The sequence below is a fragment of the Brachyhypopomus gauderio genome, chromosome 4 (genome assembly GCF_052324685.1).
Source record: "Brachyhypopomus gauderio isolate BG-103 chromosome 4, BGAUD_0.2, whole genome shotgun sequence".
Classification (NCBI taxonomy): Eukaryota; Metazoa; Chordata; class Actinopteri; order Gymnotiformes; family Hypopomidae; genus Brachyhypopomus; species Brachyhypopomus gauderio.
The window spans coordinates 16,408,225-16,432,292 of NC_135214.1; the positions used below are offsets into that span (position 1 = coordinate 16,408,225).

The following is a 24,068-nucleotide window of genomic DNA, read 5'->3' on the forward strand; positions in this document are numbered from 1 at the left end:
TGTGTGTGTGAATCTTTTATATAAACAAACTTTTAATATCTGTTATTATATAAGAAGCCCAAACTGAATCCAAAGCACGGTGTAATTTATGTGTAAATGTGGAATTGTTAAAAACAAGTTTGTACAAGAGTTTGTAGGTCCACCTTTGGCCATTTTCCCTCCCATACCCAGCTATTCTTTCAAATACATCACATATATTCTTTCAAATACATTTATTTGTAGTGTGCACAACCAAACGTTTTGGTAAATAAAGTTCAAAGACCCTTAAATTAGATCTGAGGGGATAAAATGTCAACTACAACTCGGCAACTTTTTTGTAAAAAGTTTATTAAAAAGAATTTTGTCCACAGTAGTTAAGACTTTGGCACCTAAAACAAAAATAAAAACAAAAGTGTACATCCAAAAACTGCACTGTATCAAAATGCATTAAAAAGGGATAAATAAAAAATTAAAAACATGAAATGTGTATGTCATCATATTTAATACAGTGCTTTCCTTATGGAAGCAGAGGCCACAGATTCAAACCAGCCAACCAATTTAAAATCGGATCACCACTGGATATTAAAAGATGCCTACAAGGCACAGAAACTTCTGTTGTAAGACAGTGCTTGGGATTTTTGAAGGGTCTTGTTCTTAAAGGGTAACAAATGGATATAGGCCATAATGGTGAGTCACAAAACATAATAGAAAGTGTGTCTTACAGATTGCGGCCAGATGGTAAAAACAAAAACAACTTTAAAAAAAAAGCACCTCACATGTTCTTTGGTCTCTGCTGATAAGAAAACAAAAGAGAAACGTGACCTCCGTAACTCTCCGGTACCGAGGCGGAGGTCCAGACTGAGGGTTCTTCCTAAGGAAGGTGTGCGAGGAGCGGGCCGAGCCTGCGTGCGTGGGGACTCGTGGAGCGTGTTGTGGGCTGGAAGGAGAAGCATGGAGGCCAGCGGGCCCCAGTTGAGGGCGGAGCCTGAGAGTAGGAGGAGGAGGAGGGAAAGGCACTGGGGGCGGGGCTATACTCTACGGGCAGTCTCTAGGGGACACGCCTCTCCAGCTCTGCTTATAGTTATTCTGAAGGGCTCTGGGCATCTGCCAGCAGTTCTGGTCTAAGGCACTCGATGGGACACTGGATGTTCTGTGGGAGGAAGAGGGAGAGGAAGAGAACACATTTCATATAATGATGGAAATCGATGAGCCACCAAACCGCCTTTAGCTAGTGGACTGGCCAGTATTGGGCAGAATCCACTGCTGAACTCGGGCCTCTATGATGATGTGTGTAGGAGACGTACCAGCTTGCGCAGGGCGTTCTCTCGGTATCGGTCATAAATGTCGGCACGCACGGGAGGCTGCATGAGATCCACGTCCATTTCTGCCCCAGGGCGATGGCAGTTCTCACAGCGCCAACCCTGAAGAGACAGCCCAGGTGAGACAGCCTAGGTGAGACGTGTGTCTGAGCCCAAGGCCTAGTGGCACGCTCTTCCATGCGAGTCAGACCTTTGGCAAGATGGGCTAGACTGATGCTAGACTTCCTATGTTGAGGAAGACTCCTCTGATGTGCGAAGGTGTGCGGACGGCTGTGAGGTGATGGGGAGACGTTAGCCTTACCTGCTGCCCACCGTAACAGGTGCAGGTGCAGATGGCCCCCAGGTACTCCTTCTGCCACTGGTTGCCAACCTGATACATCTTCCCTTCATCATAGCACGTCGATTCATCTAAAACACATGATTTTGACATATTTCCCTATTGTGTTTCTGTAGAGCTAAATGAAAATGTACGTAATCGCCCACAGCAGCTTTCCGGGGAGGGACCGGGGCCCCGTGAGCGAGGGACGCTCGCACACTCACGTGGTTCACACTTGAACTCGCCCTTCCCGTTGCCCAGGCAGCTGCAGCTCATCACGTGACCGTTCTCAGCCCGCCGGTCCCACTTCTCCCCGATACGGTAGTTGTGGCCGTTGTCATGGCACCACTCTGTCAGCGTGGATGGGCAGAAGGAGAGAGAGGGAGAGAGAGAGAGAGTCAAGACCACCTCCTCCACTGCACAATACACATCCCAGCACTGAGCGAGAGGACAGCATCTACATGAGCCTTGGTTTTCTTTTAGTGTGAATTCATCCATCTCACACACACACACACACACACACACACACACACACACACACACACACACACACACACACACACACACACACAGGATTGACTGATCCATGATCTCGTCATCCCAAAGCTGAAGCAGAACGCACGCTGGTCTTCGAGTTTGTATCATCCAGTTAAAAGTTGACCATACAAACCTCAGACAAGACTCACTCCTGCCCTAGTTGTCATGTTCAAAAACAGATGCAAACATGGCAAACAGGAGCTAGCATGAACAAGGCCAACACTCTTTCCAGAGTTTCTTCTTTCGTAAAATCTCGGCATGGATCCCAGATCACACTGCCAGACACAATTTACAGCCACCAGCAACGGAGTTACCGCTGACGGGCAAGAAAAGCCGATCTGCTGTACTGGAGTGGGCGGAGCCATGCTAGCGAGGGGAGGGGTTTCAGCAGGGGGCAGCCACTCACTGGATGAATCACACCTAAAATGGCCGCTGCCCAGGCCCAGACACCTGCACCACAGCTTGAAGCCCGTCTCAGACATGCGCTCCCACTCCGCTCCCACCTCGTGGTAGGTGGCCGTGAACGTGTCGTAACACACGTCCCTGCCGACGGGCACAGGCACGGACCCTGAGAGAGAGAGAGAGAGAGAGAGAGAGAGAGAGAGAGAGAGAGAGAGAGAGAGAGAGAGAGAGAGAGAGAGAGAGAGAAACAAAGATGTATTTTTCTAACTTTGTTAACAGCTGAGAAAGAATAAATGGAAGTGTAAGATCAGGCTTGTGCGAGTTTACCAGTGCCGTCCACAGTCAGCACATCCTCCAGAACGGTCTGCTTGTGATCTCCATTAACCGATTCTACAACGATGTTGTAAGAGGCTCCGGAGGTGAGTCCAATCAGGGTGGCGCTGGTGGACGTTCCGGGAAGGTGCATCTGAGACACACACACAAAATTGTACAACTTTGCAAGGCCGTGCTCCGCCAAGGTGTGAACGTGAAGACTCGGTTCACCTAGAGTCACAAGTGCAAGGCGAGCACACTCGTGCACTCGCACGCACACGCAGGACCGGCGGTGGCATCTCTGCACACTCACCTGGAAGGTCTTCTCGTTGATCTCCGTGACGGGACTGCAGGACACCACGTACTCGGATGTGTGCGGCACCGGCTGCCATGTGATGGTGGTCTGTGTCTGTGCTTCCTGGGGCAGGTCCGTCTCGTTGAACGGGAACTCGAAAGGGAAGACGCCCCGGGCCCCATCGCTCACCTTCACCACGGGAACCCTGTGGCCATCCGGCCCGGGCAAGGGGATGTACACCAGAGGCTCGCCGTGGTGTGGAGCCAAGGGCTGCTGCTGGCCACGGCTGCCCGGGCCCAGGTTCTGGTACTCCGTGTAGATGTGCTGGCCCTGCTGCCCCAGGGTGTCATGCTTGTTGGGGCCCACCAGGTGTACGTGATTGTTGTTCAAGTTCTCATCCTCGGGGACGTCCAGGACGCCGGGCCTGGGTCGGTGGGACACCGGGAGCTGGGGGGACAGGTCTTCCATTTCTAGCAGGACAAGGGTCAGAGGCAAGCGCATGAGTGGACATGCAATAGCATGGCACTGCCAGCAGGGGGCAATGCCACACTACTGCCACCAAAAAGCAATACAGCCAAAGAACCGTCTTCTTTGAATTGATCACTATGTGTGTTTAGCATTACTCATTTTTAACTGAGTCCATGTATTAGTAACTTGCAACAAAGAACATCATCATCAAGAGCAGAATCATAGATGAACGCTAGTTTGTTTCTCAGTCAGTTGTACACTGCAGCACATAGAGGAGGTTCTTACGGGTTCTGGCCTTGCCCAGCAGGGGCACACTTCTCTGGGCATTGTTTAATGCCAGAATTTTGATGATGTACTCGGTGCCTGGTTTCAAACCTGGAGACAAGGACAAACAAAGCCCATTTAGCTTAGTCAGCAGCCGTGTACGCAACACCGTCGATAAGAAGAGCACGAACGACAGGAAGTAGGTGGAGAAACGGCACCCGTGATGGTGGCAGATGTTCGTCCTGCGAGGGCTCTGGGGAGGAGCTCGTGCGGGATGCCTCCGGCCTCCTCGTAGGTGATGTAATACCCTGTGATGATGCTACGGGGTGGTTCCCAGGTGAAGGAGATGGCAGTGGGAGTCAAGGAAGTGAAGTGGATGTTCGTGGGAGGGCTGATCACAGGTTTAGCTAAAAGATAAACAAAGATGTAGCCCGTAAGTGACATGATGGCCGACCGCCCGGCGCGAGAAGAAAGCCGCCATCTCTAAAAACAGGGCGCATGGGTGTCGGGCGATGTGCAGCCGTTGGTTGGTGTGGGCGGGGCACCTGTGGTGGCGGTGACGGTGAACGGTTCACTGCGCCCAATCCCGTTCAGGGTGTAGATGTTGATTCTGTAGGGGGTTCCTGGCTCCAGCCCTGTGTGGGAGGGGGGGGGGGGTGTCAGTGGATGGACTAATCAAGCGTCCTAATCAAACCCCCACTGGTGCTATTGGTGTTAGACACATTGTATGTATCCAGGACAGAGGGATGGGGTACCGGTGATGGTGTAGGTGCGAGAGTCTGATGGGATGGTCTGCTGGACGGGGTTATGACCACTGATGGTGGGTATGGCCTCCACCAGGAAGCCGGAGATGGCTTCAGTCTTGGAGCGCCAGGTGAGTGTGACGGTGGAATCTTTCACGTTGGTGATGCGGACACGGCGAGGAGGGCTGATGTCTGTAAGACAGCAGGGGGCAGACACAGACAGTTACAGACACGCAAAGGGTTTTCATAGCGGGCAGCTGGTGAAAGCGACAATGGGAAAGTTCGGGGAAGAGGGCTTACTGTCTGGAGTGGTGACGTCTCCTTTCACAGGGCGGCTGGTAAGAGAATTCTTCACAGCATAAACCTCTACTTCATACTCGGTGGCAGGCTACAGACAGACAGAGACAAACAGAGTGAGTAATTGGGGGGGGGAGAGAGAGCGAACAAGCATGCACAGGAGTGACAGAGAACAACAGAGAAAAAGTGTGAGAATGCCATTCTGAAAACATTAAGGCCACGCCGTTTTCCTCACAAACAAGCTGGCCTAGGCCTCCGTCTTTGATATAGCCACACATAAATGACAAGGCTGCTAGTGTGTGTGTGTGTGGTTGGCCTTGCAGAAGGCCCTGCTGATCTCAGACCAGCGGTGGGCCGCAGTCACAGCTGTTTCCAGCACCAAGTCTCTCATTAAGGCTTGGCGCGGTCAGTGCTGCGGAAGAGAGCAGAAAGCAGCTCTTCTTCAGACACATGCGCACCAGCCGTGGCACTTGCACGACATCTGCACGGCATCAGAAGCACTGGAAACAGACGTTCACGCAGAGCTGAGGGACACGCCCAAGATTCCACAGTCGCACCTCGCACTCGAACACAGCCAACAAAGCACAAAGACCTATTCACCGTGAGTCCAGTGGCGTGGTACTGCGTCGAGTCGGGTGAAATGTTGACCTCTTTGGTGGGGCCGTTCTTGTTCTTAGGGGTGATGGCCACCCGGTAGCCAGTGAGCTGGACATTAGCTGATGAGTACCAGGACACGGTGAAGGAACTGGATCCCACCTGTGAGAACTGAAGATTGGTGGGGCCAGGGATAGCTAGACACACGAGGGAGAGAGAGGAATACAAGAGAAGGTTTTTAAAATGCATTAAGGCATTTCAGGATGGCGGTTAAATCCATAATAGGGCATCTATCAAGCATCAAGCAGGTGTTGTTCTTCACCTGTGGTCTGAGTGCCCACCAGGGGAGGGCTGGGCGTACGGTCGTGCAGGGCGATGACCTTGATGGTGTACTCCGAGCCTGGCCGGAGACCGTGCAGAAGGGCGGCCTCGTCCTCGCCGTGTGGGGCCGGGAGCAGCTCTCTCTCGCCCTCTTCTGGGCTGGAGTACAGTACTCTATATGAGGACACCTGGCCATCTGGACTCTCCCAGGAAATACGCATGGACGTGGAGTCCACATCGGAGAAGGCCAAGTCTTTGGGTTTGTCCACGGCTGAGAAAACAAGGGAGGGTTTGAACTGGAGATCAAAGCATTTCTCCCTCTTCACATGAATTAATCACTATGTGTTTTGAGTGCAGTTTCACACACACACACACACACACACACACAAAAAAAAAAAAAAAAAAAAAAATTATATATATATATATATATATATATATATATATATATATATATATATATATATATATATATATATATATATATATATATAGATAGATATGATAGAGAGCACAGATGTATAGCAATAATGCACCAATAAAAGAAATAACTCACTTGTAATTACAGTCTCTACTAGTGGAGGGCTCTCTCCATCCTGCCCCAGAGCAAACACACTCAGCGTATACTCTGCTGTTGGCATCAGCCCTGAGAAGGTCATCTCTGTCTGGTCTATAATGTGAATGACAAAACAATCCAAGATTAACCTCCAGTGACCATTAGTTCAGTGCTCAACAAAATTACACACTCAAAACAAACAAACAACAAACAAACACTTGTGGTCAACTTGTGACCAAATACCTTGAACCCTTCAGATGCAGAGGTACAAATATGTTCCTACCTGGAGCAACAACCTCAGAGAAGGAGGGTCCCTGGCCGTTGCGGGGGGTTCCAGTGACACGGTAGCCACTGACGGGGCCCACTGCAGGGGTCCAGCGCAACGTGATGGTGTTGTCCTTCACATCCGTCACCTCCATCTCCGACGGGGACTCGATATCTACAGAAACGCACCCCAGATCAGTCAGTCATTCTTCACCTCCCTCTTCCTCTTAGTAATCCATGGCTGACCTTAGCGGTCAGTCAATCTCACTCTTGCACACCCAAACTCTTCAAACGTTATTTCACGTTCCTCTCGAGTTCCAGTTCTCCTTTTTCAATCATCTGCTTTGTTCCAGCCTCGACACCCCCGTCGCGAGATCACGCTTCACGAAGTGAGTGGTAGGTTCATCTTCAGACTGTACCTGTTTTATGGGTGACGTAGATGGGCGTGCTGGACGCTGGGCTGTCTCCTCGACCAGTCACGGCGTACACGGTGATGGTGTAGTCGGTGCCTGGACGCAGGCCCTCAATGGTGGTGGTGGTCTGGGAGCCTGGCACAGTAAACTCACTGGGAGAGCCATGTCCACCTGTAGGACCACGATATTACAGCCATTACAGGATGCTGATTGGAACAAATGGCCTATAAAAATCATTTTCAGTTATCAAATAAACACATGAAAATTGTTAAAGACAAAAGTCATCAGTTGTTCATCTAGTTACAGCATATGTATGCAGCACAAGTTATATGATCATAAAAGTACATACATGAGCACAAAATAAACCACATTTACCATAATGCAACTGTGGCGAGCAGAAATCACACAATTACGCTCTAGTCTTATGGGGCCATCGGGGTCTTTTACCTGACTCTCCATGTGTGACCCTGTAGTACCTCACAGTGACAGAGGGGGCGTCCCAGCGAATGGTGATGCTGGTTGGTGTGGAAGAACTGACCTCCAAGTCAGTAGGGGCATCAGAGACTAGCAATCAGAAAAGTCAGTGCACGAGTATGATTTTCACGCTTAGAAAGCACAACGAGGCAAAAAAAAAAAAAACTATAGAAAAATAATAATCTAACAATGTATTAACGGTCATGTCAAGGGCCCTATGGTTTCTTGAGCAAAATGTACTGTTCAGTCATTTAGTGTTTTCCATATAGTTGAATACAATATAAAACGAGGTTAAGGTGCTACTCATTAGATCAATACTAATGTCCAATCAAGTCAAGGTGCAAACAGAACTGCAGCCTACTGGTCGCTTGGTTTCCAGTGAGCGGCTGGCTCTCGCGGGTCCCGCTGGAGGCGTAGATGTTGATGATGTACTCCGTCTCGGGGGCCAGACCCGTGAGGGTAAAGTGACTCCTGGAGGGGGGCAGTCTCTCCTCCTTGGAGCGCCCCCCACTGGTCATCTGATAGCGGAGACGGTAGCCAGAGATGAAGGCCTGGGGCGCCAGCCAGTGCACGGTGAAGGAGTTTGTGCTGATCTCGGAGAAACGGAGTCCAACGGGGGAGTCCAGGTCTGCAGAGAAGAACCGCACCACAGCCGAGTTAGAGCCCAAACGACATCTGAGACACGGCCAAGAGCCCCAACCCTGACTCCAACCCTAGCTGCATTTTGGCCTACACCGACTTCAGCGAAGGCCCTGAAAAGTGCTTGTGGGGTGGTGGTTGCACTCACGTGGATGTGCCTAAACTCACCTGTTCTTCGAGTGCCGATCACAGGAGAGCTCTCCCTTTCTTCGTGAACATACAGCACACTCACCAGGTACTCCGTGTTGGGCAGTAGGTCTGCGCACACAAACATTCAAACACACACGGGAGGAGGAATGTGAGAGAGAGTGAGATGACTCAAGACACGGGGAGCTAGAAAGTCTAGAAAGCAGCAATACTCAAATCCCGAAGAGCGGTTCACATACGGCGGAGGACGACACTGTCCGAGTTTCCATCCACGCTGCGTTCAGTGATGTCATCCTCGTCATCAACTGGGTGGTAGCGGATGATGTATCTGTGAATCTCACTGGGCATGTTGGGGGACATCCAGCTCACTGTGAGGCTGTCCGTGGTCACGTTGCTGAACGCCAGGTGTGTGGGGGCCGGCAGCACTAAGAAAAGAAACACAGGATGAAGCTAAAAACAAATGAACCCAGAACAAACCAGTCCGAATATGTTAATGTGGAATCGACCTACAATATGGTTTATTCTACTGGCAAATTAAAATTTCTGTCTGGATTTACTGTTCACTTAAAAGTTAAACACATAAACCCAGCCACAGAAGACAGGAAAGCCATCAGGAAAGTGCTAACATGAAAACCTGCACCCACGCTGCTGCCACATGGCTCTCAATCATCTCACACTGGGAGAGACGGAGCAAAGAATCACACAAAGGAGGAGAGAAACGCACTTAGACTAGACACAGCTGTGTTCATCACGCTATCCTGCAGACGCAGAAGGGGGCATGGCAGCCATATGTAGTCACAAGTCCAACAAACACAGCTCAATAGAGAACAACATGTTTAACACGTAAAGTCACATACACACGCACACACACGCACACACACGCACACACACGCACACGCACACCTGTTTGCTGTGTGATGGTGGTGGGCTCGCTCTCCCCATTCTCTGTCATGGTGATGATGCTGATGTCGTAGTCGATGCCTGGTTCCAGGCCGTAGACGGTGTAGAAGCCGCGAGTGGCCTCCACATAGTCCTGAAAGATGGGCACGCTCTCGCCCGCCGCCACCACCGTGATGCGGTAGCCCGTCACGGCCGTGGAGTTGAGGGGAGTCCAGGAGAGGCCAATGGTGGAGTCGGTGACATTGACATGGTGGAGGTCTGTTAGCTGGGGCACGTCTACGGGGTTACGGGGGGGGGGGCAGCGCAGACAGACAGGCGAGAGGAGACGGGTCAACACATTGCTCATGGTTCACCGTGTGCACAGCCAGGGAACCATGCTGATGAGCATTGGTGGAGTGATATGACAGCATCAGTAATGATCGGTGAGTTTTGCAACTGAAATCTGTTGCAAATGATGATTAAGTGAAAGCTGATGGCAGTCATATCACAGTTTGATGTGAATGCAGTAAACTCATAGCACATCAGTATAATGCATCCATGATGTCCATGATGATGAACAACACAAAAGACAACAATAGCAAGAAAAGATTTCTGAATGACATCAGGGTAGATATTTTCTGGCTATGAGAATAGCCAGAATAGGTTTACGAGTGATGCAGATGACTTCTCTGCATTTCCAGGAAATGATTTTAAATGTTAAGATCATAATTTACTCCAAATCAGTAAATTCACAACCTTTACAGATTGCCAAATGATTTTGCATCCACAAAATCAGTAATGCAGCCTTTGATCCACCAATGAATTTCCCCACGGATCAATCAAAGTGTCAGCAGTTTCAGCATGAGTGGGTTTAAGACGTGATATCATGTCACGAGGCCTCTCAAATGCACAAGGGAGGTGGGGGTCTCGAAGTGAACAGCAGGGGAGTGCGGGTGGAGGGAGTGCGCGTACCCGGTGTGACCGTGGTGGAGACGGGCACGCTCTCCATGTCGTCTTTAACCGTGAACACGCTCACGTTGTACTCCACTCCAGGGCTCAGGTTCTCCAGAGTGCACGAGGTCTGGCCCGCCTTCACAAACTCCTCCAAAGAGTTGCCCTGCTGCCCATTGGTGGGGACGGATGTCACTCTGTAGCCTGTGATATCTAAGAGGCGGGACATGTGAAGGATCGAATGGAAAAATGGAAAATAAGAGGGTTAAGCTATCTTCATCTAAAACTGGGGAAATTACGGTGGCCATTGTTGTTTAGCTCTGTAGATCTTTCTCGACTGTGAGGACACCAGCTGTGAGGACATGGCGCTGACCTGGGGTTTTGGCGTCGGTCCAGTGGACCGTCAGCTCTCCGGATTTGGGGTTGGTCTCTAGGTTGAGGTCGGTTGGTGGAGACAGGGCTGCAATGTGAAGGATGATTGGGTGACATGGCTGTATCGGTGGAACGGGGAACATCTGTAGCGCAGCTAGTGTTCAGCACACGTGAGGCCAACAACCCTCACTCATAGCAAACAAGAGGCAAACGTGAGCCGTGAGCTGCCTTACGTGTGACGACACGCCGTGTGATGGGGCTGCCGTGGCTGTGGCCATTGATGACAGGCTGGACACTGTAGGTGTACTCCACTCCTGGGGTCAGGCCCGAGATGTAGAGGGAACCAGACTCAGAGGTCACCTCCCTGGGGGCCTCTCCACCTTGACTGGGCCTCACGGTCAACTAGGAGGGGGGGGGTATGAGTGTGTATGGGTCATCATGCATGTCTGGCACAGGCAGAAAAATTACACAAGCCAAAGGGTGAAAGGTGAACCCTTTCCAAAGAATGTTCTGGGCTACACACGGGACATTTAAGCCCTGACAAATGACTTCAGGCTGAGCCTCTAACCGTGCTGGAGTAGAAAAGTACCTTATATCCAATTCTCGGCACTGGACTCCAGGAGATGATGATGGTGGTGTCTGTGACGTCAGTGCTAAAACCAAGTGTATTTCCCATAGATGGGGCTACAAACAGGAATCAGACAGCACACAGTAAGAACACAAACTGTCCACTGGCTGATAACTGCAGTTGACTAGATCAGCATATAATAGAGAAGAACATCAAAACTCATCTAATCAACTAATCATGAATTACTGTGGACTGTGTATCATGTTGGTTAAGTATTTATATTGCCATTTCCTGTTGGAAATAGTAAATTTTTCTTTGATTTTGACTATGAACACCAGTGAAATTATTCTCTCTGGCTTCCATTTCTTCCCCCCCGCCCCCATAATTCTAAGTCCAAGTCTAATCTCTTCAACATAGTGTGTCACGTGGAGGCTGTGTGTGCAGACTGACGTGTGCTGAAGGTGGCGACCGCCCCCTCGCTGAGCACGTTGCCCTTCTCGGCGTGCAGCACGGCCATGTAGTTGGTGTCCGGCCGCAGGTTCAGCAGGGGGTACTGGGTGAGACGTGCTGCGATGGGCAGCTGTTTGGGGTTCGACCCCTCCACAGTCAGAAAGAGCCTGTAGCCAGAGACCTGAGATCTGGGAGCGTCCCACATCAGCAGGGCTCGGTCCTCACTCACGTTGGACAGGCGCACGTTGGTTGGTGCGTCGGGTTCTGAGTGGGGAAAAAAGAACACGCATTTCAAAACACACTCGGACCCTGCCAAAAAATATTTATTATTCATTTACTGGGGCAATAAACAGTGGCATTTTCACAATGCAATGACATCGCTGTACTGTCCGTGATCAAATGTTCGTGATCAACGAGACATCTGGGATTATGCACCGTCTCTACGGCCACCAGCAGGGGGCGCTGGAGGGCCCCCTCTCCTCAGCCCGGCTCTACTCACTGGTGGCCTGCTCCCCGACCAGCGGCTCGCTCTCCTCCGTTCCTTTGAGGGCGAAGATGAAGAAGCGGTAGAGGGTTCCCGGCAGCAGCGGGCTGACCTCGGCGTAGGTGTCGTGCGTGATGGGGAGCTGCACCTGCCTCCCGGTCAGGCCGTCCGCGCCCACCTGCGCCACGGACACCCGGAAGCCCGACACCTCTGGGGCAGGAGTGGTCCAGGTGAGGGTGATCCCAGAGTCAGACACCTCGAAGAACTGCAGGTCGGTTGGGGACGGGATTTCCTCTGCGGGTCACGAACAGCAAGACACAGATTCAAATTAGTTTAAGATTAAATGAGTTAAACGCCAGAACGAACATGTGAACAACCCAAAGTGAAGGTTAAATCTGCTAAGGGGATTAAGCCAGAGCACCAAATTAGAATATGAAATCACCTGCAATAATACTTCATTAGAAATCAAAGGTAAGGCTGTGCCTTTTAAACATTGCATTCGCCTCGTAATGACCTTAAACTCAGCACTCTGTATAGTCCTGTATAGTCTACATTACACTTTGTCCAAACAGTCTTATTTCAACCTGTAATTTCTGCACAGTGAAATGTCAACATGTGTCAGGCATCCAATAAAACTCTCCCATCAGAAGAGAAGAATTCAGACACCCCGTCGGCATTTCAATCGTTCTGAGAGGAAGAATAACAGACTTGTAAAAGGGGAGACCCACAAATGGTTTATCCGTGTCCAGGTTTGGTGTTTGAGCAGACTTCAGTAATCTCCATTGCCCAACAGGACTAGTCTAAAAGTTCGGCTACAAAGACAGCACTAGCACCTGAGCAAACTTTACCCCGGACATTCCATTACACAACGCTACAGCCGCAAACGTCTCCTAGTGTCCTCTGATTTACTCAACACATTACTGTTTAAGGTACACATGCAGGCACACTTGCACTGTGACCTAATCACAACACTGCCAGACAGACTATCTAAAGTAAACTGAAAGCAAACAAAAACGTCTCCTGTATGTCTATGCGGTTATTGAATGGTATTGAATGTTCACGTCTCAATGTACTTTGTATCTAATGCACAGTCAATTTTTAAGCCTCTATCGAATTGAAAAACACACATCTCTTTCCAATTTAAAATACAGGCCGCCTTGTATTAAAGTGCATCAGTTACAAACTCTAAAAATGTTTTTACCACACCATAAAGGTCTATAAATGATAGCAGGGTCAGCCTATGGGTTGGACTGGGACTTTTCCCCACAGCTGTATTACTGGAGTTAGACTTCAACCCAAAACCTAGTTTGTCATGTATTTCACACACATTATCTAAACATCATCTATATTCAGAAATCAAACATTTCAGCAGGCTGAGGAACTCATCCAGACTCCCATGGCTATTTTGGCTGTCTAAATCTTTTGTAGGTTTTTCGAGGGTTGATGTCGAGACGACGCCCCCACAGTTGGCCGGTAAGCCTACCTGGCACTGCCTCCCCTGCAGTGATGACCTGCACGAACACGGGCTCACTCTCCTGGCTCTCCTCAACAGCGTAGATGCTGATGTTGTACAGCTGGCCAGGTCGAAGGTCACTCAGGGTCACGGAGGTCGCAGTGTCGGGCAAGTTGAGCTCTGTGCTGCCGGAGCTCCCCTCGACAGACGGGTTGTAGACCACTCGGTAGCCTGTGGGCACAGAAAACCCCCATCAGGCTTTGCTCCGCCAAACAGTGGGATATTAAATCTGGTTGGCATTAGAGGCGTGCAGGGCCCACCTGTGATGGGAGCCAGAGGTTTGGACCAGCTGACGGTGATGGAGGCCTCATCCACCTCCTCCACCTCATGGTCTCTGGGAGCATCAGGAGCTGCAGAGAGAGGAGAGGGAATGTAAGCAAAGAAAAACAGTGCTGCAGCCTTCCACCTACCCATTAATATATGAGAGAGAGAGAGAGAGAGAGAGAGAGAGAGAGAGAGAGAGAGAGAGAGAGAGAGAGAGAGAGAGAGAGAGAGAGAGAGAGAGCGAGCGCCACCTGTAGTCTGGGAGGTGCTGAAGATCAGGGTGGGCTCCCCCTCCTCAGGTACTTCATACACATTCACAGTGTATTTTCTGCCTGGCAGCAGCTCGTTGATATTCACAGACGTGGCCGTGCGAGGAAGATCTGCAAACAGTCCGATTGTTACAAATCCACACGAAACGTTCACCAATATTCACCAGAACGGCACGTGATACAGCCTGAGGCTGAAGGGACACGGGGCGTGACTGACCCAGGACCACGGGCTCCCCGGTCTGGGATCCCTCCTCCGTGAGCTCGTACTCCACTCGGAAGCCGGACACGGTGTCGGAGGCGGACACCCAGGAGATGACGAAGCTGCTGGAGGTGATCTCAGTGACAGACTCCGAGGTGTCCACAACGGGAGGTGGGGGAGTCGTGTCTCCCTCAGACGTGTCCACTGGGGGGGAGAGACGGCAGTAAAGGTGGTCATGTGGAGGAGGGGCATGGTATGAGGTCAGTGGAATGGAGTTTTCTTTGTGTGGGAACTAGTACACAACTCATTTTTCTCACACACACACACACACACACACACACACACACACACACACACACACACACACACACACACACACACACACACACACACACACACACACACACACACCACTCACATGAGCCATAAGTGGTAGTGAAGTCGAAACGAGTGACCTCTCTCTGTCCAAACCGGAGGATACTGATGAGCTGTCCCTCGTATGTAATTCTTGGCTTCAGCCCAGCGATGGTGTAAGAGTTCAGATGACCTGGGAGGGTGACCTCTCTCCATGGCGTGTGAGTGTTTTTCTGGTGACAAACGATGGCGTTAGCGCACAAAGCCTCCGGAACGGTCCACACTCCCATCCTGACAGAAGGTTTTGACACAAATGAAATGAAAATACTGACCTCTCTCCACTTGAGGATGTACTGGGTGATGTGGGCGGACGGTGGTGGGTTCCACTGGATGGGGTGGGAGTTAGGCTGGTTCCCTGCCTCAGTAATAATGACCTGTATGGGCCGGTGACCACCTTACAAAGAAAGCAGGAGTTTAAGCATTAGAGTACCGCTTTTTTCCCCCTTTTACTCATCCGGCACACATAAGGAACCAAGTTGTCAGAGTTGTAGTGGACGGGCTCTAGTTAAAGTAGATTCTGCATGCCCACTGTGTATTGGTGGTGTAAACACATGCCAGGGAATATAAACAAATTGACAAAACATAAGGAAAACAAACTTTTTTGGCAAATACTGTTGACCTGAAATGCAACAGGTCAAAGGTCATTGTTGGAGAGAGAAAACCAAAACATACATCAGTGGAGTCCACTACCTGATATCAAGTCAAACTACGATGCGAAACTTGACACAGCTATGCAAGATTCTTCCAGAGGTTTAGCGCTCGCACATGGCTGGCACGAGTGTAGAGGTGAGCTCTCTAATGTACTCCAGGCTTCTAAACCCACCGAACTCCTCTCAGGTTGGGTTGACCAAACGACTAAAAACAAATACGCAAGCCTCTTTATGCACAGACATGTTTATCTACTCCTCCATACAAATGATTTTTTCTATCAATCTTTCAAATCCCTCTTCTTTTTGAGGTGGTAAATTCCTCATTCCGTTTTAGTCAGCCGACTCCTAGCGCTGCTTCAGAAATACAGCTTCACATGAAGGGGGAGAAAAACACGACGAGGTAGGCCCAGTCAAATCAGGACAATCTGGTCTCCATTTCTCCCAATTACTGCCATGAAAAACCCACTGGCTCACTAGTTTGTATACAGCATTTAAATCCCACTTAAGCCATGTTCCGTTCCAGTAGCATTCACCACCACGCTAGCCGGAGCCGGACGGGTCCCAGGTCTCTCCCAGCTGGATGTCATTATGTGGCGTTACTGTTCGAGGGTGCCTCACCATCAGACAGGGCACACAGCTCTCGTCTGACCCATACAGGTCGCTCAAAGAGGTGTTCGTACAGGCCTCTCAAAGAGGTCTTCGTAGAGGTCTGCTTTTATGCGCAGCAAAATTTTTAAAAGCTACATTTGGTCTATAACGACTTGGACTACAACAAGATGGGTGACCGTCAATAGCCATGCTGCCTGTAAAAGTTCTGAAATGAAAGGCAAACTATATGAACTATGTAAATCAGTGAATGACCTCACAGATACTGACACGTCATGACCAGACCAGAGGTCTGCAAATTAGCATTGGAGCACTTTTGACAAATCCCTACAAATAACTCAGAGGCTTAAATGGAGCCAAGTAAACACACAACAAAAGATCAGCAGGGGCCACTGAGACGACAGGATGTGTATCCCTATTCACGGTCTACCCAACTTCAAAGCCCAAGATACACACACACACACACACACACACACACACACACACACACACACACACACACACACACACACACACACACAAGTACATGTTTAAAGGCCACAACGTGCCGGTTTCAAACAACACCTCCAAAAAGACGAGCATTTGTTCAAAGCAGTAAAGATCCCATGCAGGCTTCAAGCAGAGCAGATGCTGATGTAGCACCAGCGCGTTTTAGACACCTGAGAGAGGAAATGAGCCACAGGCTGGAAACATCTGGAACTCCTTGACTTCCAACAGTCTCCCCACCCAAGGCCACAGGACCACTTACAGCAGTGCCCAGCAAATCTGGGGTGTGTGTGTGTGTGTGTGTGTGTGTGTGTGTGCACAAGCTTCTTTTAGTTTCCCCCTCAAAAGATGATGTCCATCTCTCACCGATGATGGACTGCTGGGGCTCACAGCTCAGCTCTCCGATTCCATTGCCGTAGCAGTAACACTTGTAGGGGATCCCGTGGATGACCTTGTCCCAGGACTCTCCGACCTGATAAAACACTCTGGTTTCTGGTTCCTGGCACTGGTCTGTTAAAAGGAAATGCAGGTTTCGTCATTACCCAAACCTTAAATAATCCATTTAAGAGGATTCTGTCTGAATTTGCTAAAACCTAGAGACAGAGTAGTGACGTGTTAAAAGCAAACAAAGGCCACATTGAAAGCCTAAAGCTGGACGTATTCTCATGAAGGTGGTATTGGCTCCAGAGGGCTTTTACTATGTCTGCTTCAGAGATTCTCAGCTTCAGTCTGTCAATTTAAGCAGTTTATTCCCCTACACAATTGTTCCACCTCATCAGGGAATGATCAAGATCCTCATTATCTAAAACGTGTTGTGGCATATCACAGAACACTTAAACTTGTGCATGATGGGGCGGGTACCCAGGACCAACACTGCTGTATCCGTATCCATCTCGCAGGTCCATGCTTTCTCGCGGAAAGTGAGAAACACACGACTACCGTTGGGTGAAAGCCAACTCACCGATGGCGTCACACTTCCAGCGTCCGCGGCCCTGTCCGAAGCAGGTGCAGTTCATCATATAACCTTCATCGTGCCGTTTGGTGAAGGTCTGGTTCACCTCGTAAGTCAGACCATCCACGATGCACTGGTCTGAGAAGCAGTTCAGTTAGTCTACTATATTTCACGTTAAAAATCTGTTAGCTTCCAGAAGAGCCAACACCCGCTTAAAACCCGTGTGGCTCGGCCTACGCAGGTGACCTCACCTTTGAGCTGAGAGTAGGCGATGCAGCTCCACTCTCCCCGGCCGTTCCCAACGCATGTGCAGCGCATCATGTGACCCAGAACGTCGTGGCGCTTGTCCCACTGATCTCCAACACGATACATCACTCCTTCGCTGGTGGTGCACACCTCCTCGTGAGCTGTAAGGGCAACAGGTCATTTGGTCCATAAGTTCTTGCTTCCAAGGAGCTTTTATTACGCAGTTGGTAAGTCACTATGAAAATATAATTCATCCTCAGGTCAGCCAGAATTTAAGGCTGCTGGTATTTAATCATCTTCCAACGTAGCCTTATGTTCATGAATCACCAGTGACCTGTCGGTCCTGTAATGTTCAGTCCAACATAAATGAATAACTGCCTAAAAATTAGAGGGGGGGTGGGGGGGACTGCACAAAAAACTAATTACAGGGGAAAACCAGACAGTGCTTGAGGGAGGGGTATTTCATAATGGCACCATTGTTGCATGTTAGAACAGTGCTGGTTCACCTGTTGGGGTAATGAAAAGGGGATGAGAGTTCGATAACGGCAGGGCTTTCAAACGGAGAAGGAGGGGCACACAGACCCTGGAGCAGCTGGCCTGGACTCCAGCCAGCCCTGGAAGGCGTCAGCGCCAGCCGGCCGGGCCCCAGACCAGACTCCCCATGTCTGCGCACCAGCACCGCTGCAGGGCTGTTCTGTTTGAGGCACACTCTTGAAAGGCACTCCGGCCACGGAGCCCTTCGCACGTGGCCGCCGGCTTAATCACTTCAAAAAGTGACCTTTCAAAATGCCTGTTAACTGGTCAGTCTATTTAAACGCATTCAGATGTTCCAGATAAGAATGTTTATCCAAATCAAAGATTAAGAACTGAAATCTGAGAAGAGAGAGCAAGTGACAGAAGCCACATTGATCTCATGTTTTGCAAACATTTGCTCCATAAAAGGAGAGGGAGTCATCCCACCCTACTCCTACCAAGCAACTCTACATAATGCCCTGAAGCACTCAACCCCGTCATGAGGATCCTATTAAGAAATAAGCCTGTGAGATCCTGCCCAACCCCTCCTGACTGGCACTTACATGTTAAAGAGACTTGTCAAACAGACCAATCAAAGCCACCACTAAGAATTAGTGTATGTATGGTAATTTGGCTGAAGGTGTCGACTCACCCTTTCTTTCCACTTTTTAACTTTTACTTGGACTCCTCCCATTAATGCCGGCATCAGAGCCAAAAGATTTGGCTGTGAGATAATGCACATGATGGCAATTACCGTATCTATTCGATCTGTAACTGAGGGGAGTGTTAAGGAGGTGTGGGAACCAAGAGTAGCAGCAGTGGTGATACCAGAACACTGGTATGGGGGGGGGTGGGGGGGGGGGGGGAGGCTGAGGACACAGCATGGAACTTTGCCGTCGTATAATGATTTGAATGTGACTTTAAGGAAATCCAGCTTGTTGCTTAAGCAACCTTTGGGGCCCTTATAAAAGTTCTGCTAAAAATGTGCTTGATCTTTGCCAAGCCTTATACAAGCAACAGCTGCTCCAAAGCTTTCCAAAGAGTGGACGGTGTCGGAAAGGTCAATCATATGAAGCGTTGCACTTATCTACTTCATCCCTATCTTAGAAAGCCAATGAATGCATTCTACATTATGATACACCTTTAATATCCACCAATGGGATTGATTTTGACCAGCATTAACTTCGTCAGATGATATCCTGTTGGCACTCACCAGCCATTGGGCAGAAGCCGAACCGCTGCTCTCCGTCAAAGTTATAGGTGGTAGCGCACCACTTCATGCCATCTCTGCGTCCGTCAGCAGTGCAGTCCGTGTAGTTGCGGCCATTGTAGAGGAAGGGGAAATGGCACAGGGCACCATTGGAGTTTCCTCCTCGGGTTGTGACCAGAACTGCAAAAACGAACCACCAGTCAGATCGCCCAATCAGAGCTCGCCTGGTCAGATCGGCCAATAAGATCTGACTAATGGCTTTGGAGTTCAGCTCACCGTTCTTCTCTGTGCAGAAGGAGTACTGGCGGTCTTTTTCAAAGTCCGAGGTGGTGCTGCACCAGAGCTGCCCGTCGCTGCGGCCCTCCGACGTGCAGGAGTAGAAGGTCTTGCCCATAGAAACGAAGGGAAACACGCAGGGCTGGCCCTTGGAGCTACCGCCGTAAACCTGGGACTGACCCTCTAGGAGCCAGAAAGATAGGTTCAAAATGAGCACAAAGCACTCAAAAAATAAGCGGCCCTTTTCCTCGAGTACTGGCAAAGAACAGAGGCCCTTAAAAAGCATCTCCCAAGACCTTAAGCTAAAGCAGTGGACCCTCGCTCGTCAATATGGCCTCAAAGTTTACAGTGTATTCTGTGCATCTAGCATTAGCAAGAACACTGTATAACAGCACATGCTAGCAGCAACGGTTTATGCACCAGGCAGTGAAACTGACCCCACTCCTCACAGCTGACGCCGTTTCCTAGACAAGTGCAGAGCATCTGCTTGCTGCCCTGGGTCTTGATCCAGCGCATGCCCACGGTGTAGGCCACGCCCGTGTCCGTGATGCAGGAGCCCTCCACAGGGGTCACTGGGATAGGAAGGGGCTGGAATACAGCTGGCTGCACATTGGTGATCACTCGTGAACCGGTGCCTGCACAAGCCAAACCACAAAGGGCCACACATATAATTAACCTGCGATGTTACCTCACTGTCTTAGAAGGATTTCACAATGACAACAAACCTGAGACTTTATTATGTTATCCTTGACATTTTATAGGTTTGTATATTTTTTAACATTATATATTGTGAGCTTGCCACATAAAACCAAACCAAAAATACTAAGGAGAAACACATTCCACTTGGTTCCAACAACCCACACAAAATCATTACAAGGACACAAATTCCTTCGGCAAGAAATAACTATAACACATTCCTTCGCCAACATGCCAAACAGCAGGAACGTGCCTCAAGAAATAACTAGCAACCTTTTTAGGCCGTACCTAGACCAGTGGTGTGCAAGGAAGCATGTCTCTCGCATTTCCACTCTCCTCGACCGTTACCGGTGCACAGGCACTGCAGGACGTGTCCACGAGAATCTGTCTTCGTCCACGTGTCCCCGATACGGTAAGACATGCGTGTGTCCTGGTCATTACAGCGATCTGATGACACAAAAAACAACAGGTTCACACCCATAATGCAAAATCGAAGTCTGCAAAATCATTAGAGGCTTTCACTTTTAGTTGTAATGGCTCTTTGAGGGCGATTAAAGTGAGCTCCATCTCTACAGAGAGCGAGAGCAAAGGGATGTCTCGTTTGGACCACCCCAAATCAGTTCTGGGAAGCTGCTGAGCCCAGCGGAGCTCCACTTACTTCTAGATGTGCAGGTGATGCGTCCACTTCCTTCCCCTAGACAGGTGCAGTCCACGATCATCCAGCCCTGGTACGGCTTCTCCCACGTCTCGCCCACCACGTAGGAGGTGCCAGCTGCGTTGTCGTAGCAACGCTCCGCTAACGGGTAAAAACAGTGAAAAAAGAGGAGGACGTGGATTTAACATTAATGCTGCCTGACTTAGTGGTGCCAGTTTATGAGATCCACAGTAAGCCATGTCTGGGTCAGTCTGAAAAGTGACATTACATGTACACACACACACAAATCAAACTATTTACAGAATTAGAGTCTCACACACAGTTCAAAAGACCTCGTCTGCCTCATTTAACCATTCCTTGCAGTATCTTACCAACAGGTTTGCAGGTCCATTCTCCTTTCCCGTTGCCCAGACACACACACTCCAGCATGTAGTCTCCGGTATCATGGGGTCTTCTCCAGGTGTCTCCTATCTTATACGAGTGACCCCCTTCATGACATCGGTCTACAGAAGGGTTAAAGGCCAGTAAACACACTGCACAAGCCCAACACTATGAAACAGTGTGAAAATGTTTCCAAATCTACCCACTTGCAATGGTGCAACTGATTTTCCCTCTGCCCGAGCCAATGCACGTGCAGTCCCAGATCATCCCATCCTTGGGCCGTTCGTAGGTCTCTCCCACTCGGTAAGAGCGACCGTTTACCTTATCATAGCAGGTCTCCTCGGCTGAGACGTGAACAAACAGCGGTGTTAATTCAACAGGGACAATTTATTTGAGCTTAAACAAACTATTGCATTTGTACAACTTGGCTCACCCTCGGGTTTCGATTTACACTTAATGCCGGCCACTCCGTGACACACGCAGAGAAGTTGGCTGCCGAGGTAGGTGCGCTCCCACTGCTCACCGACCCCATAAAACTGTCCATGCTCAACGCAGCCGTCTGTGGAGCGCACAGCCAATTCAAGCTCGTAATTCGTATTCTGTGGCCCCTCCTAAACCCATATACCTTTTAAACGGTTTAAACGACTGCCTTGAAACGTCTTCTGTATTAAAGAACCGTTTAAAAACGAGGAAAACCCACCTTGAGACACAGATGACACCGGGCGCTCCGCCGCCTGCCTCCTGCTCTTCCCTGCGCTCTTCGGCATACAAGTCACCGCGCTGGCCAGTAAAGCCACGGCCAGCGCCGTGGCCACTGGGCCACTGGACATGTTCACGGATGAGGCGTTGGACAGGAGAAATAAAAAGCTTCCTTCGTTGTGGGGGAGACTTGAGAGTTTGAGGAGAAGCAGTGGTTGTGTTAGAGGGCTGTTTGTCTCCCCGCTGCCTTGTGGTTACCTTCTTCTTCTCACGTCCAGACCCCGCCCTCTCCTCGCGCACCTCTGGAGAGTATTCGGTGGGGAGCGTTTTTATTTGAGCTCAACATTCCGCGGGAGGAGCAAGCGTGGTCACACACACGCGTGCCCACACACACACACACACACACACACACACACACACACACACACACACACACACACACACGCGTCACACACACACACACACACACACACACACACACACACTAGATGATACCTTCACAATGTAAAAATGTCACCATTCGAATAAAAATGTAAATATAAATGCATTTTGCAAGAACGGGAGTTTTATATAAATGACACGTTATTGCATGCAAGAACTGTTTGTGGGCATGAAGAAGACTCAGGAGAAGACTGACCCTTGTTCACACAGCTAATTTACTTCTGATTTTTAAACCTTGAAATGTGTCATGTATTGTTTACACAATAGTTCTATTTGAAACGTTTTGAACTTTGGTGAATGAACTGGAGGTACACATACAGTGTTTTTACTAAAAGCGTGCTTTGACTGTTAGAGATGTGCTGTTCATTAACTAATTGAAGCCTATGCGCCCATCTGAAACCGATTCCCCAAACCAAGAGATGAGGTTGCATCTCCCTGCCCCAGAAGGAGCTAAATACAGTTAAACTGGGGTAATCATCACCCTTTGAAATAGACTGACACCATCAGATAAATCCTCCAATAAAATGTAAACAAGGTGCTTAACATTTGAGCAATCAAAATGTGGCCTATGTTAGCATGAAGTGTAAGAAATAAACTTTTGTCTTGTTAAACTTGAGGCCAACTAAGTTTTTTAATTTTTTTTTTATTTTAACTTTCCAAAGGCAAACCCTAGTGATGACCCACAGAGCAATTCAGCTGGGTGTGTTTGAGCTCAGACGGTCTGTCTGTGTCTCTGCATCTTATCTCGTCTGTCTGCATGGTAGCCAGTAGAGACCAGTCCTGATATCAGCACCCTTTCATTTAAAAACCCCTGTGTTTCCCTCCACAGGGATCACTGCACTGAAACAATACACCTCCTGCCTTAATGGAAAGATGACACAGAAAGGTCTAGTATGATACCTTTTAGGATCTGACATACACAGCCATGACAGAAGACGTTAGACGTGCATCACGGCACACGCAAGCTCTATACACAGAGTATATAATTACGTCACACTCATTTCTCCACTGCATGATTCAGTGACCGTCGGTCTGTGGACCAGCTGTTGAGAGTGAGTCAAGCTACAGCTCCAGTACCAACCCCTCCCCCAACTCCACTTTTTTACACATTTCATTTGGGGGGATAATCCATTTAGGTGCTACTACTCCCAGGTGCTAATATCCTTTTTGGCTGTTCTTTCTTCAGGGTACATTCTGTATACTTACAGTCCTTGCTGCTTTTAATGAAACAAACATTTGTTCTTCTTTAAAACAATGAAAGGACAACTGTGCTTAATTTACGTCGTCTCCTGTCAAATCCTGGTATCAATTTCGATGTGATGATTCAGATTTGGGCTTTTTTTCTGTCTGCTCTCCTAACCACGTTTCTGCTCTCTCTCAGTCATCACCACCTTCTCAAATCAACAGGAAGCGAGTGGCATGAATACACATTAACACACACTTCTTGTGGCCATTTGCAGCCAACTACCAATCCGGAGACATCCGTATTACAGAGCTTAGTCAACATCACAGAGGCATGGAGGGATTTCTGGAAATGAACTTGAAAAATCTGGCCAC

The 24,068-nt window shown here is 49.3% G+C and overlaps 1 protein-coding gene across 1 annotated transcript; it reads right to left on the reverse strand.

Annotated features, from left to right (window-relative positions):
* Window positions 1-307: 307 nt before the first annotated feature.
* Window positions 308-22,379, reverse strand: fn1a (fibronectin 1a). Its single transcript, XM_077002639.1, has 46 exons — window positions 22,072-22,379; window positions 21,805-21,930; window positions 21,578-21,715; window positions 21,362-21,493; window positions 20,994-21,131; window positions 20,624-20,782; window positions 20,077-20,274; window positions 19,640-19,822; window positions 19,367-19,543; window positions 17,646-17,801; window positions 17,404-17,532; window positions 16,809-16,952; window positions 14,973-15,094; window positions 14,705-14,873; window positions 14,305-14,490; window positions 14,070-14,198; window positions 13,815-13,904; window positions 13,525-13,725; window positions 12,057-12,335; window positions 11,558-11,821; window positions 11,129-11,223; window positions 10,773-10,941; window positions 10,541-10,627; window positions 10,189-10,380; window positions 9,241-9,513; window positions 8,577-8,762; window positions 8,359-8,448; window positions 7,913-8,179; window positions 7,525-7,641; window positions 7,084-7,248; window positions 6,684-6,839; window positions 6,401-6,514; window positions 5,849-6,118; window positions 5,533-5,723; window positions 4,936-5,023; window positions 4,648-4,827; window positions 4,438-4,527; window positions 4,111-4,299; window positions 3,914-4,003; window positions 3,179-3,630; window positions 2,881-3,019; window positions 2,558-2,719; window positions 1,839-1,964; window positions 1,600-1,706; window positions 1,284-1,400; window positions 308-1,129 (listed from the first exon to the last, which is right to left on the reverse strand). Exons 1-46 carry the CDS (start codon window positions 22,199-22,201, stop codon window positions 1,061-1,063), a joined length of 7,431 nt encoding a protein of 2,476 aa, XP_076858754.1. The 5' UTR covers window positions 22,202-22,379; the 3' UTR covers window positions 308-1,060.
* Window positions 22,380-24,068: the final 1,689 nt, after the last annotated feature.